The sequence below is a fragment of the Chroicocephalus ridibundus genome, chromosome 8 (assembly GCF_963924245.1).
Source record: "Chroicocephalus ridibundus chromosome 8, bChrRid1.1, whole genome shotgun sequence".
Taxonomy (NCBI): domain Eukaryota; kingdom Metazoa; phylum Chordata; class Aves; order Charadriiformes; family Laridae; genus Chroicocephalus; species Chroicocephalus ridibundus.
In genome coordinates this window covers 50,025,375-50,048,813 of record NC_086291.1, presented here as the reverse complement: position 1 = coordinate 50,048,813, position 23,439 = coordinate 50,025,375, and the positions used below count along the sequence as shown (strand labels likewise).

At 37.1% G+C, this 23,439-nt stretch overlaps 1 protein-coding gene across 9 annotated transcripts in view; it reads left to right on the top strand.

Annotated features, from left to right (window-relative positions):
* RBBP6 (RB binding protein 6, ubiquitin ligase) overlaps positions 1-23,439 on the top strand; it is a 32,462-nt gene that overhangs the window by 2,284 nt on the left and 6,739 nt on the right. The window contains exons 2-16 of one of the 9 annotated variants that reach the window (XM_063345155.1): positions 5,935-6,034; positions 8,001-8,039; positions 8,691-8,727; positions 13,594-13,638; positions 16,023-16,111; positions 16,231-16,327; positions 17,025-17,164; positions 18,051-18,223; positions 18,938-19,041; positions 19,480-19,838; positions 20,741-20,759; positions 20,841-20,919; positions 21,013-21,070; positions 22,213-22,575; positions 22,933-23,034. In XM_063345155.1, the coding sequence (XP_063201225.1) occupies positions 5,935-6,034; positions 8,001-8,039; positions 8,691-8,727; positions 13,594-13,638; positions 16,023-16,111; positions 16,231-16,327; positions 17,025-17,164; positions 18,051-18,223; positions 18,938-19,041; positions 19,480-19,838; positions 20,741-20,759; positions 20,841-20,919; positions 21,013-21,070; positions 22,213-22,575; positions 22,933-23,034 (1,804 nt within the window). Of the gene's footprint in view, positions 1-5,934; positions 6,035-8,000; positions 8,040-8,690; positions 8,728-13,593; positions 13,639-16,022; positions 16,112-16,230; positions 16,328-17,024; positions 17,165-18,050; positions 18,224-18,937; positions 19,042-19,479; positions 19,839-20,662; positions 20,760-20,840; positions 20,920-21,012; positions 21,071-22,212; positions 22,576-22,932; positions 23,035-23,439 lie in introns of those variants that run through there. The other 8 variants (XM_063345151.1, XM_063345150.1, XM_063345154.1 and 5 more) reach the window with 8 other exon arrangements.

Below are 23,439 nucleotides of genomic sequence, written 5' to 3'. Positions count from 1 at the left end.
AATAAACTGTGATGGAACCCATTTATTATCACGAGGGGAAAAAAAAATGGTTTGAAATAGAACAAACGTGGATTGTATTGTAGCAGGTGAGGAACAGAAGGCAAAGTTTCTTGAAGAAAAAAATGATGCTCATAAATATATTACCCCGTAAAGTGTTACTCTAACATACATAATACAGGTTTTACAAAGTGTGTTGCTTTGTTTTCGTACATAATCAGAATCCAGTGAAGAAAAGGTATTTGCTTTGCTAAGTTACGTTAAATGTGGTGTTCCCTAAAGGTGAAGTTAAAGAAGGAATATCTTTCGTTCTTCAAAGAGCATCACTCTTGTTTAACAGGGACAGGATCCTCCTCTAGGTAGATAGGGTTGCATTTTGACCTTTGTAAGATGAGTATAAAATTTTAAATTATGTATTTGTGACACGGATGCTTACGAAAGTTTTCATAAGGGTGCTTTCCATGTGAAAACACAAAAGTCCCCCAGTGGTTTTCAGAACAAAGCTAGAGAATACATTTCAGTGCAATATATATGTATGCAAAACTTTTGGTTTATATAAATGTGAATTTCTTGTTTTATTAATCGGATGTAGATGCCTAAACTCACCTTCAGAAGATAAAGGAAAAAAGTAGACCAGGATATTCTGCCTAAATGGCATGTTTGGAATTCTTACATGTGGACATAAAGTAGTGGTTTTTTATGACTTTGTGCAGGAGTCTTGACTGAAAGTTAAAATGATCTTGGAAAGAACAAAGTGAAACTTGAGTGAAGATGGCCTACTTGCTCAGATTTTTCAGAGTATTCTGACCTTTTACTGTTCGGTAACTGTTAATTTTCATAATGAAAATCTAGTAATAGAAGCAGTGCTAATATAAGCTAAAAGTAAACAGGATTTTAAATATCAGTGGGGAAAAAAATGGTATGATGGACTGTTTTTAAGATGCTGGGATGGTTGGGACCTATTTTTAAAGGGAAGGGCATGTCCTCTTCTATGCTTACTATAGAGGCATGTTCTAGAAAGGCAGAATTCCCTTCAAAAAGCCTATACTTGAGAATGATGCATTTAAACTTGCCTTCTTTAATTTGATCTGAATTTCTTGACCTGTCCTTTGTAACAGATGTTCTCACAATATTGTGGAAGAACTGCAAACTCCAGAACTGAGGTTTCTTAAGTGCTCTTTCCTGCCCTGTAACGTTCTGACTCAAAACACTTGGAAAATGTGCTATTCTACTTATCAGGCAAAAGACAAAAAAATACAAAATGTGACTCTGAACTGGTTGAATAGTTTTAAGGAAGAATGTTGCTTTTATAAGGCTGTCTCTTGAGCTCGGAACTTGCTCGAGTTCAGTGTTGCAGCATGCACCTGACAGTTTTAGTAATGCCACGATGTGATGTCTTCAAAACAAACTCATGCTAACTCAATGAAATCATTTGGCCTCACAGCTCATGTCTCTGCTGGAATGTCCTCCACACTGCAAACTTAGCATTTTAGATAAGACATTTAAGCAACTTTTAAACCTTGCCCTTCACAGTACCATTTTGTGTTGTGGTGCTAGTATGGGGGATTATTGTGGTTATACTTCAGAGTGCAATTAGCTCTTGGGCTGCTGTGCAGCATTATTTTGTAGAGCTTTCAGAAAGGAGATGGAGTTCCTTGGTGGAGTTGAGGGTAAGCCATGTACCCATTCAAAAACTGTTATGTTATAGTGGAGCTCATGCACCGCCTTTCTGGGCGTCAGCTGCTTTGGCTCAACGCCAGCAGGTTTGGGACCTCTCAGGGGTGTGCTGTCAGCTAGTTAATGTCACTTGGCCAGATGCTTGGGGCAGGCTCCGTTTGGTTCATTAACACGTTGTCTCCAGCATTGCTTTTGCTTTCCCAGTCACAGGCTGAAATGGCAGGCAGTGGCAATAAGACATTAAGGCATCGGGCAGTCTGTATAATCAGATTAATGAGTGAAAGCATGTTAGATTTTATTAACTCATCCTTTCCAAGCAATATAGGTGCTCTTTTGGAGCACAGTACTGTATAGTAATAATGCAAATGAACGTTCCATGAACCATTTGGCCTACTGAACTAGCTAATTCAAGAAATTGTGATGTACCAGTCATAGATGAGCTCACTGATACCAGTTTTGGTGGAAGCTCAAAATCCAGAATTAGTAGTCCAGTCTGTTAATCAGGATGTTTTGAGGCAGTGCTTTCAGTACCGGCTACATAGATGGTTTGTTTGTCACAAAGTGTGCAAGTGGTGTTGATTAGAACAGAGTTAAAAAAAAAAAATCACAATGAGAAAGCATATTTTTAAGCGCTAGGGAGAAAATGTGTTCTTCGAGTTAGCCTGTTTTCTGGTAGAGACAGTCTGGCATGTTCGTAGTCGTTTTCACGTCTTACTCTGCAAATCCTTCCCCCAGTAGCATAATAGCTGTTTTGTAAGGCATCTAAGCCTAATAAAGGCCTTTATTTGTCATTTCACATATAGGCTTGCCTTCTGATGAATTCTGTTTTGATGAGCTGCTGTACTTTATCTTGGCGAAAATACTTTTCTCGCAAAACTCGGAGATGCTTTTGCAATGCTGCCAAATTCAAAATGGTGGATTAAAGCAGGCTGTAAAATAAAGAAGGAACTTTTTTCAGTAACTGGCTTATAGCATACATATGACACGAATTATTAAAACTAGGAGATTTTCAGAATTATACATTAATTTAAATATGGTGGTTTTAAATTGTGCATTACATGCAAAGCAGTATAAACTTTAGAGCATAACCTGAGCTGTTTGTACTTTTTTTGTATGAAGAAGGTTGTGGACACTAATGCAATTGTTGATTTAAGATTTCTAAATCACTATGAGGCAGCAGTCAGAGTAGCTATAGTTTAATTTGTCTGTCTCCATTCATTTCTTGAAGTACTTCTTTCCCTTGAGTCTTTCCAGCATACTGTTTTCTTGTAGACTAGATAGCAAGTTTTAGGCCGTTATGTCGCTTCTGCTCTTGAATTTAATACAACACCCAAATCTTGGTTTGCTTTTGCAAGCTTTTTATGTTAATTGAATCCTTATTTTTAATCACAGGTCAGATTGACAAAAGCCCATTAGACACTTACTGGCCATCGCAGGCAGTAAAACAAGTTGTGTGCTGTAATGGAGTAGGAATCAACAATGTTGTTACCTCCAGCTTTGTTGAACGTTTCTGTTGGAACTCTGCTTGGTCAAGTGTGAAAAGTAGCCTTGTTGGGCATGGTGTCACCGCTCGCTTTGCAGATGTTGACTCACATGGTGAGGCAGAGTGACACTGCTTTACAGTCCTGGTAGTTGCCAAGTCTCTGCTAGGGAATGTTGCTGCCTGTGGGGAACAGTTCCAGCTTGGAGGTTGGTTTAGTCTGAGAGCTGTTAGACTAAGCTGGCATCTGCTAATCAAGCAAACAAAAATTTCCAGGGATTTCAGGAACAGCGCTCCAGCTTTAATCCTTTCCTTTTTTTTTTTTTAAAGTTAACTTTTTCGTCTGCTTTGTTTGACTTCACCTTTAATAAAACTTTGTCACCAAAATGAATTCAATTAATTAAGGTGAGGGGAAAATGACAGTATTAAAGCCAACTGGTATCAAGTCCCTTCACAGAACTAACTCAGAAATGTACTATGCTATATGTAAACACTCTTCCACAAATTCTTTGACATGGTGACCAAGCTAGTGGAATACTTTAAGTACCAAATCCAAATATGTGCTGTGATGTGTCCTATACAAATGAAGCCTTGAATTCACCAAGCTATTGACGCTCTTCAGTTGATCCATTTAAATGTGTACTGATTGACTTTTAAGGTGAATTCATTTTTATATCAGTCTGTTATTAGGTGTCTGGAGCTGTCTTCACTGTGCACTTAATAAGTGGCCTGAAAACAAGCATGTATCTGTATATGTGTACCTGCAAGGATAGGCTATTCAGAAGGCAGATGTTAGTGCTTCTTTTCTAATAGTGAATTGTCACAAAATACTAAAAGAGGACTTTGCATCATACACCTGTTGTTCATGTTCAAATTGACCTTGCAGGCTTGCATAATTAGTGAATAAATGCATTGTTGCTGCCCTCATACATACAGTCTTTCTAGGAGAGGTGCTGCCCTTGTAATGTTCTGCAGAACTACCACAATCCTCAGTTTGGCACAAGCATATCAAACTCCTGCCTCTTTGTGGAGACACTGATGCTTATCCTCTATCTCTGAAATCTCGGTCCGGTGATTTGTCATCTGGACCAGAAAGAATATTCTGTATAAGCAGGTAGAAACAGCTGGTTTGAGCTTCTAGAACTGCAGCTGGCGTGATTTCCCAGTTGTTTGTCTTGGTCTCAGTACTGCTTGAGGTCCTTCTCCATCTGAAAGTCCCAGTGCCGGCCTTTCTTGACAGGTGGCCGTGTAATGGTTAGATTTTCCTTTTGAGGAGAGCTCTAGGGGTTGGTTTCAGGATATGACTTCTGTAAAAGCCTCTGTTTTCGTTATCAGTAGTCCCTTCTCTTCCAATTTTAAACTATGCTGAAGTCCAGAGAAAGCTTCAGTTTGGTTCTATAGGGGTGAAGATCAGGAATTAGTTTCAGTTAAATGATTTCTCAGTTTTCTGAAAAAGCATTCTGTCATTTGGAAATAGAAGTCAAATTTTCATTTCATTGTTGAAATGGTGCCTTCTGGTGCCTGGAAAAATGGAGAAACTGTGAAATACTCATATTTTGTTTGTTATCATTGGGCAAAACCACCCTGATAGAGCCTGACTAGATATACAGCGTCTCTGATTTTCAGACTATTGTTCTGATTGGGTCTGCAAAGGTAAGGGCTTTTAATATTTAAAACTGTAGGCAGATTACAGGGGATGGCTGCTGATAGTGCTTTAAAATATTTAGTCATATCCAGCTTGCATAAGTACAATATAAAATCCATTCTCATGGAGAGATCTTTGCATTTTAAGCTTACTCAGTCAAAGTATCTCAGGTAGTTGTTCTGGGTTTTTTTTTTTGTTGGGCCTTATGTAAAAGGTCAGAAGGCTTTCCTCCTTTTTGAAAGACTAACATGGTGTAAGGCAAGGCAAAAAGCATAGGTAGCTTCAGTCACACACAGTTATCTAAAGGCTTTTAAAGGCTGTCTTCATAAGTAATTTCGTTTGGGTCTCTGCTGTGCAAAATGTGACTGGAAAGAATTCACGTCCCCTTGGTTAATTCAAACTAGACGATTAGCTTGAGAGGGGAGATACCGCTGTTTGAGCCAATTCTGCATTACTTGTGAAAGCAAGCTCAAAAAAAAACCCCAGAACTTCTGTGATCCAAATTCTAGAAGTGCCAGTTTCGTTTCCATTTAAATGTAAAGCACTGAGCAGCTGAGAAGTGTGGTTGTTGAGGGATTAAGCTCCAAGAAATAGACAGAGGTGTCAGACGCTTCTGTGTTCTGTCAGTCTTGAGCACTAGCAGTATAGGTGAATCGATTTGAGTTGTAGTTAACAGCTATGAAATCAATGGCTCAGAGTTTTCGTGCTTTAGCTAAGTTGTTTTGTTGCAGGGCAAGCTAGTCAGAATCTGGTCTGTGCATGTGAGACTTTGCTGTGATTTGGTTTTTTTCCAAAGGTCTATTAGTTTTGTAGCCTAAAGAAGCAAAAACAACTTAATAGATCAGGAAAGAATCTCATGTATTAGCAGACTCTCCTTTACTGACCTTTGAGGTTGTTTTACTGTTGGCATTGAAAGTATTTTAAAAAAAGATTTTGCTGCTTGTGTTTGATTATCAAACCTGAAGATTTCTTGAAATGTACTGTTCGTGTGTTGAGATGATAAAAGCACTGTGTTGCATATAAAATATTGCTTTTATATCTGTAAAGGGATTCTCTGAAGTGCTATGTAATTACATATTAATATACATTTTTACAAATTGATTAATGTTGTTTTCTGTATCTGTGTTGTTTTCAGAATACACAGATGATAATGCCCTGATTCCGAAGAACTCATCGGTAATTGTTAGAAGAATTCCTATTGGAGGAGTTAAAGCTACCAGCAAAACGTATGTTATGTAAGTATCTGTAAAGCATTGTATTCTTTGTGAGGGGTTTCAGCGTGTTAACTTTTTTTTAAATTTTTATTAATTTACAGAGGCATTCAGGTTTTGTCTGTCTTGTTAAAGCTGCTGTTAGTTTTTGTGGTAATGGGGTAGATTTTACTGTGTCTGTCCCAAAGTAGACTTAGATTTTTAGGCCTGCTGGGACATGAGGTTCAAACTCCAACAGTGGTAGCTTTTAAGTTGATTCTATTGTGTTTGTTCTTGGGGTTAATTTTTCTGAGGCCCATGTTGTAGATCTAGTTTCCTCTACGTGGAGAGATTCCTTATTATATGTGTTTGCTTTTATAGTAGAAACAGATATGCATTGTTGTGTAAACTAATAATTTGTTCTCAGAAGGGTCTGATTCTCAGTGCTTGACTATTTCTTGCATTTTTGAGTGGGTGGGATATGGCAGGTATGCGTAAGCCTCAAAGCTGGGGTTTTTGCATACTAGCTGTAGAGAAAAAAACAAGGGTTGCCAGCTGGTGAACCATGCAAACAAGAATTTTCATTCATAAGTGATTTCTATCGATTTCCTGAAGACAATGTCCATTTCAGACAAGAAAAAAAGAACAATATCCTTAAGTGTATTGCCTTTTGTGCGAGTATGATGAAGGAATAGTTAATCCTTTCCAAACTTGAAACTGAGTAAGCAGTTTAGCAAATTACCAAATGTTACTAGTTACCTTTCTAAGTCTGTTTTTACCCTAAGCTGGTATCTGTGCTCCAGGTTTTAATTCTGTATTCCTAAGATTTATGGAGGACAGAGAATCGGATGTATTGATTAAAATTACAGATATTCAAATGTAGTAGTCCTGACTACAGGATTATTGCTGTCACTTACGTATTCATACAGTCGAGTTCTATATCAGCTACAGTAGCATTGTTTGAATGGTCATGTTTTCCAGCCTTCTTAAAGATACGCCTCTCCACCACAATTAGTAGATATTATTAGCATGTGGTTTTGCCATGTCTTTCTTGTGTTGATTCTCAATAAATAAAGCATACCGATGAGTTACAGTGTGTCTCGAACAAACAGTACAGCAGCATCCTGGTACCCATGAAGCATTTGCAAGCAAAAAAACCCTGAATTTATGTATCTCTGTGTGTAAACTTTGGGCATATTACTGCAGTAGTTGTTGCAGTGTTTTCAGGCACTCCATAGTAATTCTGGACACAGCAGTGTTGTGCTTATAAACATGGCCTTGTTTTGGGGGTTAATTTCAATATGTATGCCTAGTGCTGTTTTGTCAGTGCATCCTCTATTTCTGCTTGGATGGCACCCTCTTCTGGTATCGCTGCCCTAAAAAGAGAGTGTAGATGCTGCTAGCATCAGAGATATAAATACCTGTATGCAGGGATAAGGAAAGATTGGCACTGCTGTTCTGACGTTGACAATTAACCAGGCAGATTAGTTTTCTGTTCCTTCAGTTGGAAACATTGCAGAAACAACTGGTAGAGTGATTAATGTTTGCGAATTATGAATGTAGGCGGTAACGGTGGAGAGGCCTTCAAAAATGCATTACTGGCCTTGTAGTATGTTCTTCAAGGCAGATGTATGAAGAAACCGTTGTGTGGTAGTCTAAAGTGCTTCCTTGTACTTCCTTATCTTGAGGAGGTACGTGGCTGTTAATTGCGAGCCTGGTTGTGTTCTAGTAGTGTCAGGAAGCACGAGCCTTTCTTGTTATACATAAATTCCACAGCAGCCTTTGAATTGCCTCTGCTCATGGGACACTTTGGATGATGTATGAATTGTTTGTTAAGCATATCAATGGTTGCATGTCTGATTCACAATGAGTAGCATGCACATACAGGTGAATGAGTATGTGGAATCTCAGCAAATTTTCAAATGTGATAAATATTTCCTAAAATACTGTAGCATTTTCAAGATTATCTTAAATCAAATTCTGGCAATTAAGACCTTTTTTTTTGTCACAGGACTCCTAAATCGCACAAAATCCTAGAAACTGCTTTCAGGTGACATTTCTACTACTATTTTTAGTCAATATAGCATATGTAACACATTTAGTATTTTGGCACTTTCATGGCTAAATATAGTAGATATCTGAACACAGTGCTTGGGCTTCCACAAAGAAACACTGTTCTGAAGACTACACTGCTGACTCCTTTGTCAGAGAACTGATTTTTTTTCACTCAAGTTAACCTGCACTTCGAAGTGTCTAGACTATCACTGTTCTTTCTGAGAAATTAAAGTACTGTATCTGGTACCTATTTGTAAGACTAGGGGTATACAGATTGGCTAAAGCTGCCTTCATATTTATGTGGTTGATTATTTAAGAACACAGAACTGTAATACAGACTTAATGTTTTTGATACTTACATAGCAGAGACAAAATACCTGAGGACTTCCTCTTGCACTGTTGTGTTCTATATCTGTAAGTCTTAAAATAATTTGTGACAAAGTAGAAATGTGATTTTGGGGTTTTTTTTTAGTTGCACTGAATATACCAAGAGAGAACAGTTTACGTATACGAATAAATTTCCCCATTCACTAGACTATCAGAACGTAATGTTTTGGTGTTCAGGTTTTATAACGTGTTTTTGCTGCTTTATGTTGAGTACAAGTGCTTTATTTTAAATTCTGATCGCTTTTATTTCTTCTTCTAGAAGTCGAACTGAGCCAGTGAGTGGAACATCAAAAGCAGTATGTAAAAACACAATCTCACACTTTTTTCTACACACTGCACTTAATTCTAAACAATGTAGCTTTTTATTAATTTTCCAAACATTAATTTAATATATTTTCTAGTAAAACATAGTAAATGTTGTAAATACAATGTATTTGATTCAGCATAGTAAAAACTGAGTAATGCCATCATTTGCACAGTTCTAATGTGAATATTGGTATTTGTGCCTAGTAATGCATTGTATTTCATATTGAATATGCTAGAATATTTCCTGTATGACTTTGTGTTGTACAGATAATGTATGATCATTTTCAGATCATGTAGGTTCAAGGTTTTCTCAATTGAACATGGTGCCATGTTCTACATCTGTCTGTCTATAGCTAGTGATATGTATGTTTGTATAGGTTGTTGTGTGCTTTTTGTTTCTTGCAATAAAAATTGTTTGGAGTGTATTTTTTGCCATTTTCACATTGTATCACTTAGCTTTTGTTTTTAAATACCTTTTTTGCCTAATGGTTTTTGAAAATGTTATCAAAAACCACTGAGAAACCATTATTGTTAAACTCGGTACTGTTTCTTGCTTTCGACTTGGGGGTTCAAACAACTACCAAAACCAACATATCCCATATGTTTTGAGGACAGTTCTGTGCCGCTAAATGATTCCTTTTCATGTCCTTAAATACTTGGGCATTTGTTCCTAAAGCTGTATAATTGAAGTGATATTGTTTGGGCCCCTCTGAGTGCATAAATGTCTTTAATAGATTGCCATGAATTCAAATATCGTTGCTACACAAAGTGGTATTCTAAAGTTCTGCATTTGATCCTTCCACTTTATCTGATGAAGCAGTTTAGTTTAATAGTTTGTCTGCAAATGAAAATATCTAAAACCCAGTGTACGAATTTTGGCACAAGGTTAGAGCCTGGTGCATTTGTGGGTAAAATTCCTGTCATTTTTCTTAACTTCTGCCTGCAGTAGATTTTTGCATCTGGGTGACTTCAGAGTTGGATGCTGCTTTGATTTCCCAAAGGTTAAGCCTTTCTTTAGTATACCACCACTTTGAATTTACATTTGGAAAAGGGGCAGCATTTTTCTTCAGGTTTGAAAACACTGTCTTTCTGCCGCTAGAATATACATAAGTAACACAAGGAAATTCTTGACCGGTGATAGTCTAGCTCTTGATTTGCCGCTTGGGTCAAATAATATGTGTAACTATGCATTTCGAAGTAGTCCTTATAGTATAAAAATTACTATTTGGTGTTTTTTATTTTTCATCTTTATTTTAAGTATAACTGCTTTTTCTTCACTAGAATGGTGTGAGGCATTACACTAACCCTGGATCATTGGATCTGATCATTGATAAGCTGTTAGGATCACTTAATTTAGAAATTCATGAACTCTGGGTCTGTGTTCTGTGAAGAATACAGCCTCTGATTCTTGTAGAATGGTACACAATCAACTTAAAATTGAAAACTTTTTGTGTGTAGGTCTAAAAACACTAAGCCTAAATCTGCATCCATAATTATATTGCTGATTGATTTGAATTCCTTTTTTGAACATGAATGCCTCCCATTGTGAGTTTGAGTTAGTTTAACTGGCCCAGTGACCCTAGTAGTTAATGTAATGCATTTATGTAAACCACATTTATAGTACTTGATCTAATTCAGATGGGTTTTTATTTCTTGAAAACAGTTATTTTTCTTTTTGTTTACTAGCATGTGTATAAACACAAATCACATGTTTCATAAATAAAGTTAACATTCTTTTAGCCTCGTGTGTTCCCTGGCATGTCTGTATTACATTCCTAAGTAGCATCTTACCATAAGCTAACATAGATATCTCAAAAAAGAGAGGGGGGAGAAAAAAAGGAAAAATCCTGGAGTGGGAGGGGGAGACTTAGTGTTGGTTAGAACTAATTGAAGTAACTGAAAGGCAAAGCAAAATCATTCCCCTTTTGCTCTGACTGTACCTGGTTTGGGTTGTGGGTAGCCATAGGAAGGGTGGAAGCCTTGCGTCTCTCTTTACAAGTCCTCTCTCTTATCTCTCACTGTAAAAGCACTGCAGTTTCAGGCACTTCTAGTGTTGGACATGCAACTAGTTTTATTCTTAAAGCTAACTCAAATCTTGTCCTAAAGTGTGGGAGGGTTGTTTGTGGTTGTTATTTTTGTTTTGGTTTGTTTTTTTACATTTACATATTTCTGTATGTATTTCAAAGCAGAACCTGGATCTTAGTGTGGAAGGAGTAAATCACTGGAAAGCTTCCCAATTAACTGTTGAACAGTAAAGCAGCAAAATTAAAAGTAGTTAAGATTTTTTTTAAATGATGCACAAAAGCTTATACTTCGAGTATTTCTTCATTGCCTTGCTGTTATGTTACACTTCCAAATTTATGCTACTTACTATCTTACTACGTCCAAATCAAGAAAGTGGATACTTTTTGGTTTAGTATAACTATTTCAGTAACTGCAAGGATCTCTTGTTGGTATTTGTCCTTAGAGGCTGCAGAAATGTAGAGTGTTGTGCCCATTGTTTTAGCTCTGTCAAGCACAACTGTGGTCCTTCCTGGATGAATTTTTAGTTTAGCCAAGCTGTTGGGTTTTAGGAAACCACTTCAATAGCACTCCAGCAGTGAGATTAGCCTTTTCCTCCTGTTTTCTGTCATCTTCCTTTATGATAATTTCTGTTTAGTCTTCTGTTTGAAATGGGAGTTAATACATTGACTGTTGATTCTGGAGTTTGGGGGTTTTTTGGGTTTTGGATTTTTTCTTCCCCCAGTTCTTCTGCGGTATTGTCTTAGGGTTGTATACAAGTTTCATGGAGATGTTTCTACTTAACTGATTTGAGGGACTGACAGGAAATACTTCAGTAGAAATTTGAAGGGGAAAAAAAAAAGACACAAGAATGTAGGATCATTGGAAGATGGCCGTTGGGCAAGCGTACTAAATAGTACATTAATTATCTATTTGCTGCTTTTGATAACTGTTTAGTAGAAAGGAGTGCTGTCACCTCATTTAAGAAATCAGACTGTTGCCTGCAGGCCATATAATAACTGCTTCCTAAAAAAAAATACGAGAGCTAATTAATAGTTTATTAACTGTTATGTTTCAGTTACTGGTCAATACTAGACAGTTTAACAGCAGATTCCGGCAGAGAGCTTTCCTAATTTCGTGTTTGCTTCTGAAAAACCACAAAACGATAGTGGTTGTGCCTGCCTTGATAGAACATAGGCCTGTTTTTCCACATGTAAAAAAGAGTGGCATATGGAGCATGACACTTCAAAATACTTGATCAGACTTCCGTTTTAACATTACTAGGTACAAAATGTTCTGAAAAGAAGGAAAGTTGAATCTTTCTGGTAAGACTTGCAGTGGAAAGAAGGTCTCTTTTTCCAGATCTGGGTGTTCCCTCTCCAAAGGCACACTTTCAAGAACTTTTTAGTTAGCAATACAGTAAATGTTGTATGTGCCTTCCTGAACATATAGAGAAGGAATGATTAACTGGAGTGAGGAATCATCTCCTGCGTGTAGGTATTTTTTCCCTAGAGTCTGCTAAAACTACTTCCTTGAATTCTGCTGCTACATTAGGTAATAAAGGACAAAAGCTTTTTCCAAGGAAGGATTTTAATCTCTCTTTTGATAAATTTAGTGACCTCTTTAGGAGAGCTGTTAAGTTTACATTGTGAAATTTTATTGTAAATTTTTGAGCAAATTAAGACATAATAAGCGTGATTCAAGTGTCTTTCTGATAATGTTTTACTAGTGTAAGCTTAATTGTTGCTTGTGGCTTAATATAATTCAATATACTAGAAAAGGAACAAGATAAGAGTTACCCTTTTTACTTGTGGAAAAACTACTTCAGTATTAGTTTGCAATAAACACTGCAGTCCGACACTAGCTAGTGACCTGGGGACTTCATTCCTGCAAACTGGTCCAGTAGGTAGCTGGGAGAGAGGAGTGTGGTTGCAATGGAGAAAAAAATTATAGGTTTGTGCTCTGAATCCATGTTTTCGTCATCAAGACTATGCTTTACACTTCCTTCCTTTGTTTGTTTACTATGGAGTTGCTATTAAAAATTGCTTTTGGTCTGATAGCAAGGAAAATATTAAATCCTCACACTTCCCAAACTAATTTGGATAGTATGGCCTGTGGTCTAAGAAGAAAATCAACAAGAAATCAGTTTTCTCAATTTTTATAGGCTATTCTGTCATGATAAACACCTTTAAGTAATTTAAGCAGGGTTGTGTTTTGTTTCTAGGCAAAGTAGTGAGTTACTTTTATGGCTGATGTTTTAGACTGGTGTTTTTATTTGGGTTTTGCGGGGTATGATGTGTTTGGCATTTTTAAACTTACTGACAAGGGGGGCAGAGTTCATGTGTCAGGGATGATATGCCTGTGCCTTTTTCTGACGGGCAGCTACTGTGTTCATAAAAGCGTGACCGTGCGCATTTACAAATGATGAGACATTAACTGATTAATTTGCAAACTACACTGAAAATAAGTTTCCTGTAGTGATGCTTCCTTTTCAGATAAATATATTTTTCTTTAAACCCTTTTTAGCTGAAACTTGAGAGCTTCCATATCCCTTTGACTTTTAAGCAGTTGTGGGCATTTGACAAGAGTCCCCCTCTCAGATATTCTGGAGCAATAAATTGATCTCAGGCGGGTTTGGTTATTTTCAGTTTCTTCTCATTAACCACCTAGGCACTCTCTTAAGCTATCGTAGATTTGGACTTTGTTTTAGGTAAATAAAAATTACACTAGGTTGGAAATTACTCTTTCATTGACGGTTAGGGGATATAGTGTAGACTTTCAGACTAGAGTAGAGGTTAACTATTGCTATGTTTTGACTGTAGAACTTGAATATGTGTTTAATTTTTTGTGAACAGATTGATGACTCTTCTGCATCTATTTCTCTGGCCCAGCTTACTAAGGTATATATATATTCTTGTCAAATACTTAAAAAAAAAAAGTGTTTGCTTCGTATTTTTAAATTTATACTGTGATCTATAGCTGGATAACTGTTGTAATATGAACAAAACCTTAAAATAACTTTTAATAATTTAAAGTATTTATTTTAACTTTAAAATGTGTGTATATTTTGATACTATCCTGTAAAGAGTAGTTCCCAGTTTGGGAAGATAGAAGGGGAGTACCTTATCAGCCTCAGCATAATGTTGCAGTATTACTCATCTTCAAGACACAAAGAAGAAGCACTTCAGAAGCTGTTTACCGTTTTTCATACGTTTCGTTAATTTTGCGTTGGAAACTTAACACAATTTTACAGAAGAATTTAATTGGCTGTAAGTTATGGACATTCCAGGGTGGGTTGCAACAGCCAAAGTAGAAGCGTTTTTGTAACATGGACAATTGCATGGCTATTTCTGAATTTCTAGTCGTTATAGTTACAGATCCATTCTTTGAATGCTGCACTACTTCATAAATTGTAGTATATATACAGTGGACAACATGATCTAATTTGTTTGAACGCAGACTGTGTAAATTGTGTAAATGTACCTAATTGTTTATAGGAATATACCAATGTGTATGTGTGGCATACTAGCAGATGTGACCTTCTGGAACTGTTGTAATGCCATGTTTTGCTCTGGAACTGCTTGCATTTTTTTGCTCAACAATGTGTAACTTTGTCTGGGAAAGCACTAGTGATTGCACTTTGTGAGAAGGTGTAGTGCTAGCCAATTAAATTACTAGTCTTTAAAGTTACAAAGATTAGAGAAGGCAGGGCCTAATGCAGAATAGCTAGTTTGTTCTTCTGAAAATAAAGGCTGGAGTTCTTTTCTGAGAAAGAGAAATCTCTTCCTACTGGTAACTTCTTCCCTCTCTCACTGCCGAAATTAAATTGTCTAATTTTGGGGGTGTGGAAAATAATAGTTTGGAAGGTAGCCACCAAAAGAAATTGATCTCCATTAGTGCTGTCCCTAAACGTGTCCTTGGTTCTGTAAACTCATGTGAAGTTTTACTCTAAAATGTGAAAAGCTGTCCAAGGTGGTGTGCACATTTGAGCTTTCAAGAAAATTTATTTCAGAAAAATACAGGAACATAACACAAAGCAGCTCAAAACTGTTACTTACTCTAACCTCTTTAGTGCAGACTGGCTTAGCATGGAGGCAATGTGTTAACAGTTTTCTGGTTTATTATTACTATGTATTAAATGCCATATTTGAATTTTGGTCTATTCCTACTAATGTTTTGTGGGTTTTGGATGTGTTTTGTAAACCGTTTGGGTTCAAACAAATTAGTCAAGTATCTGTAAAGTTTTCTGTAAATGTTAATGGAAATGATTTCATAGCTGTTGATCTGGATTATGTTACTGTTGAGAAAAAACTGTGTATATGAAACAACCATTTAATAAAATGTTGAAACTAGTTGGTTGCTTTTGTGAATGAATGCATATAAAAACAAAAACATGAGTGGTTGATCTGAATGATAGGTGCTTGAAGGTCCAGATCATTTACAGTCACTCCCTTAGACCCTGCTTGTATCTGGACTAGTGTGTAATTAAAACATTTTAACAAATACTGCTTAAAAAATCAGCTGGCTTTAATAATTTGAAGATCTAGTTTGCATAAGGTTTATAATACAATTTGTATATTAAAAGGACACAAGTCAACTGTAAAAAAAAAAAAAAAAAAAGCATGTTTTGGTTACTGTAATATGAAGAACGTAGTAGGGTGCAGCATGCACTTTGCACTGCCTGCAGCACGATGGTAAAATTTTTAGTGAAAAGAATCTTTTGTCTTGCAGAGGGATTATAAAAAGCTCGATTCCTTTTAATGCTTCCATGTCAGAAGCTGAATTTCAGCAAGCAAGAACAGCTTCCCCAACTATTAAGTTGTGTGTCCTTTTAATGCTGCAAAATGTAAATAACCATACTTGCGTACATATTTCTTAATTAATTGTACAGTGGATATCTTTTCCTTCAAATAGTCTGGAGCTTAAAAATCAGTTTAAAAATACCGGCTAGTATATTTTTTGCTACATGTAGCTTCAGTCCGCTTTGAAGAAAATTGGATTGGTTACACAAGTCTTTATGTAAGGTACAAACAGAGCCTAAGGTTTTGAGTGCCCAAGAATGCTCTTTTCAAGTAGGTTAACAGGCACATAAACATCATGTAATGGCGTAAGGACTCCCCAGAACATCTTCAGGACAAATATATTTTATATAATCAGCTGTTTTCATGCAACCTCAGCTAGCGTTGTGCTGCTCTTTACAGGATTGGATGAGTGGTGTTGTCTTTGGCTGTGTGGGCTTAAATGTGTTTCTAATGTGTGTGTCAAATAATTACCTGTTAAACAGACTGCCAATCTGGCTGAAGCCAATGCTTCCGAAGAAGATAAAATAAAAGCTATGATGACACAGTCTGGCCATGAATATGATCCAATCAAGTAAGTGTTGATAGTGTTAAATCTGTTCTTTGAAGATTATGAAGAAATTTGTAGAGATGTTTGTTTTAACAAGAGACACACATGCATACCTTTTTCTTTTTTTCCCCCAAAACTTCTAGTTACATGAAGAAACCCTTGGGTCCACCTCCACCGTCATACACGTGCTTTCGTTGTGGAAAACCTGGCCACTATATAAAGAATTGCCCAACAAATGGGGTAAGATTACAGGGGCCTTCTGGTATTGCTTAGTTTTTAATATTTTTTTTTTTACCTTGTCAGTTACCTATAGATCTTTCTCTGTGAACTTTCATGTATCTTTTGATATATTTCAATATTGGAAATTTTTCTCTTTTTAACTCTCTTTTATGACAGTTCACAATTTTTAGCATTTCATATAAAAAGATGATGTTTCTGTTGGCCCCATCTATTGAATATTTGCATGTTTTAATTTCACAAGTCTCAAGGTTGAGTATTTTTACTATTTAACATTAGTCACTGAATGTATATGCATGAGGTATGAATTCAACCTTCGTATATAGATGGTGAATGTAAGTTTCTCCAGTGAGTGATTCAGAGCATTGAATTAAGCTCTTGCTCTGAATTGAGCTTTGGAGAAGGAGCGAGTTTGTGTCTTGTCTCTGAATGGATGGTGAGCTAAGGGATATTTCACCCTTAGGGAATCTGAAGTGAAGGTAAAGAATGTCTGTTGAGTTCGAAACACTGCTCAAGCCTTTGGAACATCCTGGCTATATTTATTTGGGGAAATAAGTATTTTAGTCGAGCAACCCAAGCAGCCCTTACACTAGATAAAAGGAGAGGATTAAAGGCTTTTGTTGCTTAAAATAATCATTGAAATCTCATTTTAAGTGTGGGTTTTAAAATGAGATATGTCTGCATTTCTTCTCTTTAACAGGACAAAAATTTTGAGTCTGTTCCCAGAATTAAAAAGAGCACGGGAATTCCAAGGAGTTTCATGATGGAGGTGAAAGATCCCAATACAAAGGGTGCTATGCTGACGAACACTGGAAAATATGCCATACCAACTATTGATGCGTAAGTATGGAATTAATTGGACTGACCAAAAAGCGAACAAGGGAAACCACGTGTAAATGCCTGAGTAGCAATGTGACAAAGTTGACCAGTGTCTGTAATTACAAGAGAGGAAGCATCATCATTGTATCTCAACCTTAAAAATCTGTGATGCTTTCTAATGTTAAAATAGGGTGGTCCTGTTGTTCATACCCCTGAAAATTGGTTAAACTTGTGGTATGCTACGAATCTGTATTTCTGCAAGACATTTCAGTAGCGTTTGTAGTGGGAGTCATTATCTTTGAAAGCTCATTTTGCTTCTGTTTTATGTTTCAAAGGCTTCTTGCAAAATTTAACAAAATAGCTGTTGGACTGAAATTTTTATCACATCTCATGCGAAACAGACTGTATTTTTCCTGTTGCAATAGACTAAGAAAGTACTACTGTGTGCTGAGAACAGTGGCTGTTTTAAAATGCACTTCGTAGCACTTCTGGTTTTCTGTCATGGATCTCCTTTTGTAGAAGCTGTAACATAGGCTTCTTTAATTTATAAAATGTAATTACTAGCTTCATCCTGAGCCTGCAATTTGCATTAACCCTCTGGCGAAGGAGAGATGGTGTTCATTTCACCTGGTTTCTAGTTGTCAGAAATATATTTTTCTGGTCTGAGCTAATTTCTTAGTTGATCCAATGAATGTGAGAGTTCTGCAGAAGGAAGGTTGTTCTCCCCTCCCTCTTCTACTGTTGTGCCTATAGAAAAGTAGTTTAAATGCCGATGTTTTAGAAGGCTAATGTGAAGTGAGAAGAATTCCATCTATTATCTTCCTTTGATAAAATCCAAAGCTTGGAGAAGTTTTCCTTTGCCCACCTTTAACTTTTTTTTCTTTTTTCTTCCCCACCCGGCCTCCAGGGAAGCTTATGCTATAGGAAAGAAGGAAAAGCCTCCCTTTTTACCAGAGGACCCGTCCTCCTCCTCAGAAGAAGATGATCCTATTCCAGATGAGTTGTTATGTCTCATTTGTAAAGATATAATGACTGACGCGGTTGTTATTCCCTGCTGTGGAAACAGTTATTGTGACGAATGTAAGTGTTAGTCCCATGTTTGTTAATTCAAAACGCCAAATTAGCAGTTCTATTTAATACTTGACTGTACCTTGTATAGGAAAGGACTCTTCTTATATAAAGAAAAAAAAAGCAGAAAGCTTTTTTCCCTTCTTGCAAATCGAGTTAAATCCTCTTTACGTGCAGAAGGATGAGGAACAGAAAAATGATAATTGCGCAGGTGATTACAGTATTAGACATTTGAACGCATTTAGTTTGTCCACAGCCCTTTCTCTCATACAAAATTACATATCCAGCTGTGGTGACCTACTGTGGTCTGCGACAAATGGATAGTTAGGCATTTCATCCACATTTCTCTCCACAGGAGAGTTGGTTAAAACATTCAGAACTCAAACTGGCTTATGGTTGTTTTTTTTTTTTTTGAAATGTGTTTTATTCATTAACCTTGAGGCTGTGACTTCTCACTGCACTAGATAGTGGAAAAAAGACTAGTTGAAATATCAAGACACAGTCTACTACACATCTTCAAATGTTACAATAGCGAAATATCAAAACTGTGTGGTTATTTGCTGCATACTAGAAATTTTTTACACTATTGAACGTTTATAGCTTCATGCTCTCAATTCAAGACCATATTCAGCCATTAATCATATACATGTTTTTATAATTGATTAGAACCCCCAAAATTTCCTTAGTTTGGCTAAAAGCTATTTCGATTATTCTAATTATTCACAGGTATTAGAACAGCATTACTGGAATCGGAGGAACATACGTGCCCAACATGTCATCAAACAGATGTTTCTCCTGATGCTTTAATTGCCAATAAGTTCCTGCGCCAGGTAACTTTGTTACTTTTACGTAAACTGTTTTAAGAAAAGTCTATTTGTAAAAAGTGGAAAGGGAAGAAAATATTTACATCTCCTTAAGCAAGGCTAAATTAAATAAGGCTAAATTTGCTTTTCAAATACGTTATCTATTGTTACAGATACAGAAGCTTACAACTCTTCAGAGACAATCTGGCAAATCCAGTTCACACTTCTGTTTAACGTGATTGCTCGCATTCGCATTCGGTGTTAACACCGAAGTACTTTAAATACAGATACTCTTGAGTTACCAATCATTAATATAAGTGTTTAATGTGATGTGTTCATATATTTGTATGTTGATTTATTTTAGGATTAATAGCATTTACAAGAATGCACAAGTAATTTTACTCTGTGGAGGCTTTTGTTTGTATATCTACTGAAGTTTCATATTACCTTTCTGTAAACACCTAGGCTGTGAACAACTTCAAAAATGAAACTGGCTACACAAAAAGGCTCCGTAAGCAGATTCAGCAGCAGCAACAGCAGCAGCAGCAGCCACCACCGCCACCACCACCTCCACCACCCCTAATGAGACAAACAATAACACGCAACCTTCAGCCTCTGCTCCGGCCAACCATTTCCAGACAGCAGGATCCACTAATGATACCATTAGCTTCTCTGGCTTCTCGTTCTGCTTTGTCATCGTTGGGCCCTGGTCAGTCATCTGTGGCAGCTGGGCTGCCAGTAAATCCGTCTTCTGTTGTTGTCTCTGATCTTCCTCCAGCAGTGTCCCTATCCCTCCGTGGTGAAAAGCCAGATGGACCTTTTCGGTAAGTAAATCTGTAGATCGACATGAATATAAAAGACACCAAAATGCTTAAGTTAGATTCTTCTTCTTAAGCTTCTCAGCTAACAATTTATATATCATTAGTGGCAGTTCCAGATAATTGTGGAGGTCCTGAGTTTTGTGTTTACTTTGAATGAGGACTCTTTGATAAGTTGCAAGTGTGCCTCATTCAAGAATTTTCTCAGAAGTGTTTCTTGTTTGGTTCCCTTGTCAGTCATTCAGTACAGGTTTACCCTGAATGAGGAAGGGTTTTTTTTTTCCCCAGGAGCCCTTTGATTTTAAGTGGCTAGTAATTCCTGAAGTAACCACTTAGTTATGTCAAACCTTCAAAATTGTTTAGGGCTTATATCCTTTCAGCTTTATGCGTTGAATGCGAGTAGCCGCTCTGTCCAGAAGCCTGTCAGGCTTAGATGTACTGTTGAATACAAAGGATCACAATTCAAAAGAACCTCTAGGGCAGCCTCTGAACTAGCACATAAACATTTCCTAATAGAATTTCAGTTCTTGGGTCTTCCAAAACTGAGATTCAGTGTGGGGGCTATATATACTCTAATCCTTTCATGTGCAGCTAGCTTAATAAAATATTTTTCCAGTGAGCTTTCTCTTTAAATGCCACTAGTCCAAGCAGACTTCTCGTCAGTGCTTCATTTGGAATTGGCCAACTTCACATTTGTAAATTTGGTGAAGATTATTTTTCAATTTTTCTTTCCATTTACAGTAGTCAACGTTTTCTCACCTTGGGCTTTATATTTCAAGTAACACTTCAAAACGTAGTTTGAGTAATAAAAGTTTGGGGTTTTTTTATAGTGATGCTGATACTGTTTTACCTCCCGCTGCTCTCGTGACTGCCGCTGAACTTTCTAAATCTTCCCCTCTGTCAATCAGCAGTTTGTTGGAAGAGAAGGTAAGTTTCATTTCAGAATAATGCAATGATTCTTGTATTTTAGTAGAGATTATTTTCTAACTGTTTGCATTTATTCACAAGGGCTATCAGGTTCCTGTACTAAGACAACCAGCGTTACCAAGTCTTCTGGGCCCCCAAGGACAATCAATACCCACAACTGGTAAGTAACTATAACTTAAGAATTCCTTTTGAAAAATTATCTTCGGATAAACTGAATGGGTGTTTTTTCTTTTTCCTCTCCCCACTTCAAAAGGTCATCCAATGAGAGCCAGTACAATTCGCTCAGCAGGTGGCAGACCAGGCTGGGAGCTGTAAGTATTCTACAGAAATTCAATATATTACTACTTGTAACCTGTTAAATTAGGCTGTAACACATAACTTATACAACAGCTGATTTATAATGAAGTAAGTATGTACAGATAGTTTTGGAGAATACAAGTGGTAATTAATTTTTAAATGTCTTAATTTGAATTAGCTTTAACAAAGGGGATCTGTGCTTGCAGTAAGATTATTTAAAATAAAACTCTGGTACATGATTGAAAGGACGACTCTGAAAAATGAACACTTTATGAGGAAACCATAATTACATGTAAAAATTAAATATAATGAAAAGATCAGATGGAAAGCCACCCTTTTGATTACTGGCAGAATAGGGCTGAAGAAACTGAAGAAATTTGTTTCACAATACAAATCAGCCTCCAACATTCTTTCCTTCACCAACTTAGTTGATACTGATTGAATAAATTACTGGAAAAGTCAAGGCTGTTATTTTATGACAATTTTGAATTTCTTCAGTGTAGTCATTTCAAACAGCCAAGCTGCTTTCTCTCAGTTGGAGAGAGAAGTCTGTTTTATCTGTTATTGCAGCGTCACATTAGCCCTCATTTTGGTATATATTTGTAACAGATAGATTGTAAAGGTGCATTGTGTTTATAAAATCTTACAGATAAATCAAAACAAAACCCAGGATCAATCCCACAGATTATCTAAAATCTTAAATTCAGTAAGCAAGAAGATAACAGTTTGGGCACCTGAACAGGCTAAACAACATAGGAATTGTGTGGGGGAGAAGTTAAAAGACATTTGGGAGAAGACTAGTTAATATCCGTGCAGTACTTTGAAGATCAGAAGTGTGAAGTATCAAGGAGTGGCAGAGAAGCAGGGGGCATGTGGGAGACGGGAGTCTGTTTTAAGCACGGGCAGTCTCCATCCACAGTTGCAAAGCTGAGTGTAAGGGGAGAAGGCTGAGGGAACTGCTGCGGGTGAGGATGTGGAAGGCAAATATGAGAATCAAGAAATGAGTGTAGTCTCATGTGAACAGAAAGCAGGGAGAAAAATGTTTAAGTTGAGAACAAAAAGTGCTCGCCACCATGCTCAAGCTTCGTTCACTTTCTTCTTTAAAATCAGGGCAGAGCGTAACAAAGTGACATGTGTTTTTGGGTTTCTTTTGAAGTGCAAATCGAGGACGCCCTCATGGTGACCGTGCCCAAAGGACTCAGGCCCCATCACTACCAGCATCAACACCAGTCTTTGTGCCTGTGCCTCCACCGCCCTTGTATCCTCCACCACCCCATGCACTTCCTCTTCCACCGGGGGTACCGCCACCACAGTTTCCTCCTCAGTTCCCACCTGGTCAGCCTCCATCTGCTGGGTACTCTGTCCCCCCTCCAGGATATCCCCCAGCTCCTGCAAATATGTCATCAGCTTGGGTACCAACAGCAGTACCAACGGCTCATTCAAATGCCATCCCAACGACACAAGCACCTCCCTTATCTAGGGAGGAGTTTTACAGAGAACAACGGAGACTTAAAGAGGAGTAAGTATTTGGCTTAATGAAGTTGCGTTGTTTTTCATTTTTTGTATTTCGATAGCATATCGGACTGCAGTTACACTAAAGTGCATCTGGCATAAGCAAAAATGACATAGTGTTTTTTCCAATATACTTTTTCGCTACAGATGGTAAACATGCAAAACTAAAACAAGACAAATGTAATTCTAAAACTTTCCCTAAAACTTTTAGGAATTCTAAACTGTTTTTGCTTAAATAGGATGTTCACCTTTTGCATTTGCATGCAGTATACATTTCTCATATTGGCCATGTTTTGTTTCTTGATGTCTTTTTGTAATAAAGGTCAAACTATAATTGTAATAAAGGTCAAACTTATTTTAACAGGGAAAAGAAAAAGTCCAAACTTGATGAGTTTACAAATGATTTTGCTAAGGAATTGATGGAATATAAAAAGATTCAAAAGGAGCGTAGGCGTTCGTTTTCCAGGTAACTGCTTTACATGTCCGTAATGGAGAAGCAGATTGTCTAGAAGAATCAGGAGGAGTTCCACTCCACCTCTCTTATCGTTAGATGGATTGGATGATTCAAGGCATTAGCAGGGATAGGAGTTTCATATGTAGGTTACTAGTTAAAATATGGCAGAGATTAGTTGACTGATAGTTATAATTTGGCAGCAGTTGTTAAGGAACGTGTGTGTCTTACTAAAGCTTCTCTATAATGACATCCTTCACCTCCTGACAGCTGTGAGGAGGCTAGAAACTGAATAGGTGTAGTTGCTGGATTTTCTGCTATCTCACTATTCTGATTGGAACCATTACCTCCAAAGCACTTTGGAGGAGATACGTGAGAGAAATTGCCTTCATTTCCTCTTTTGTTTATCTCATATGAGTG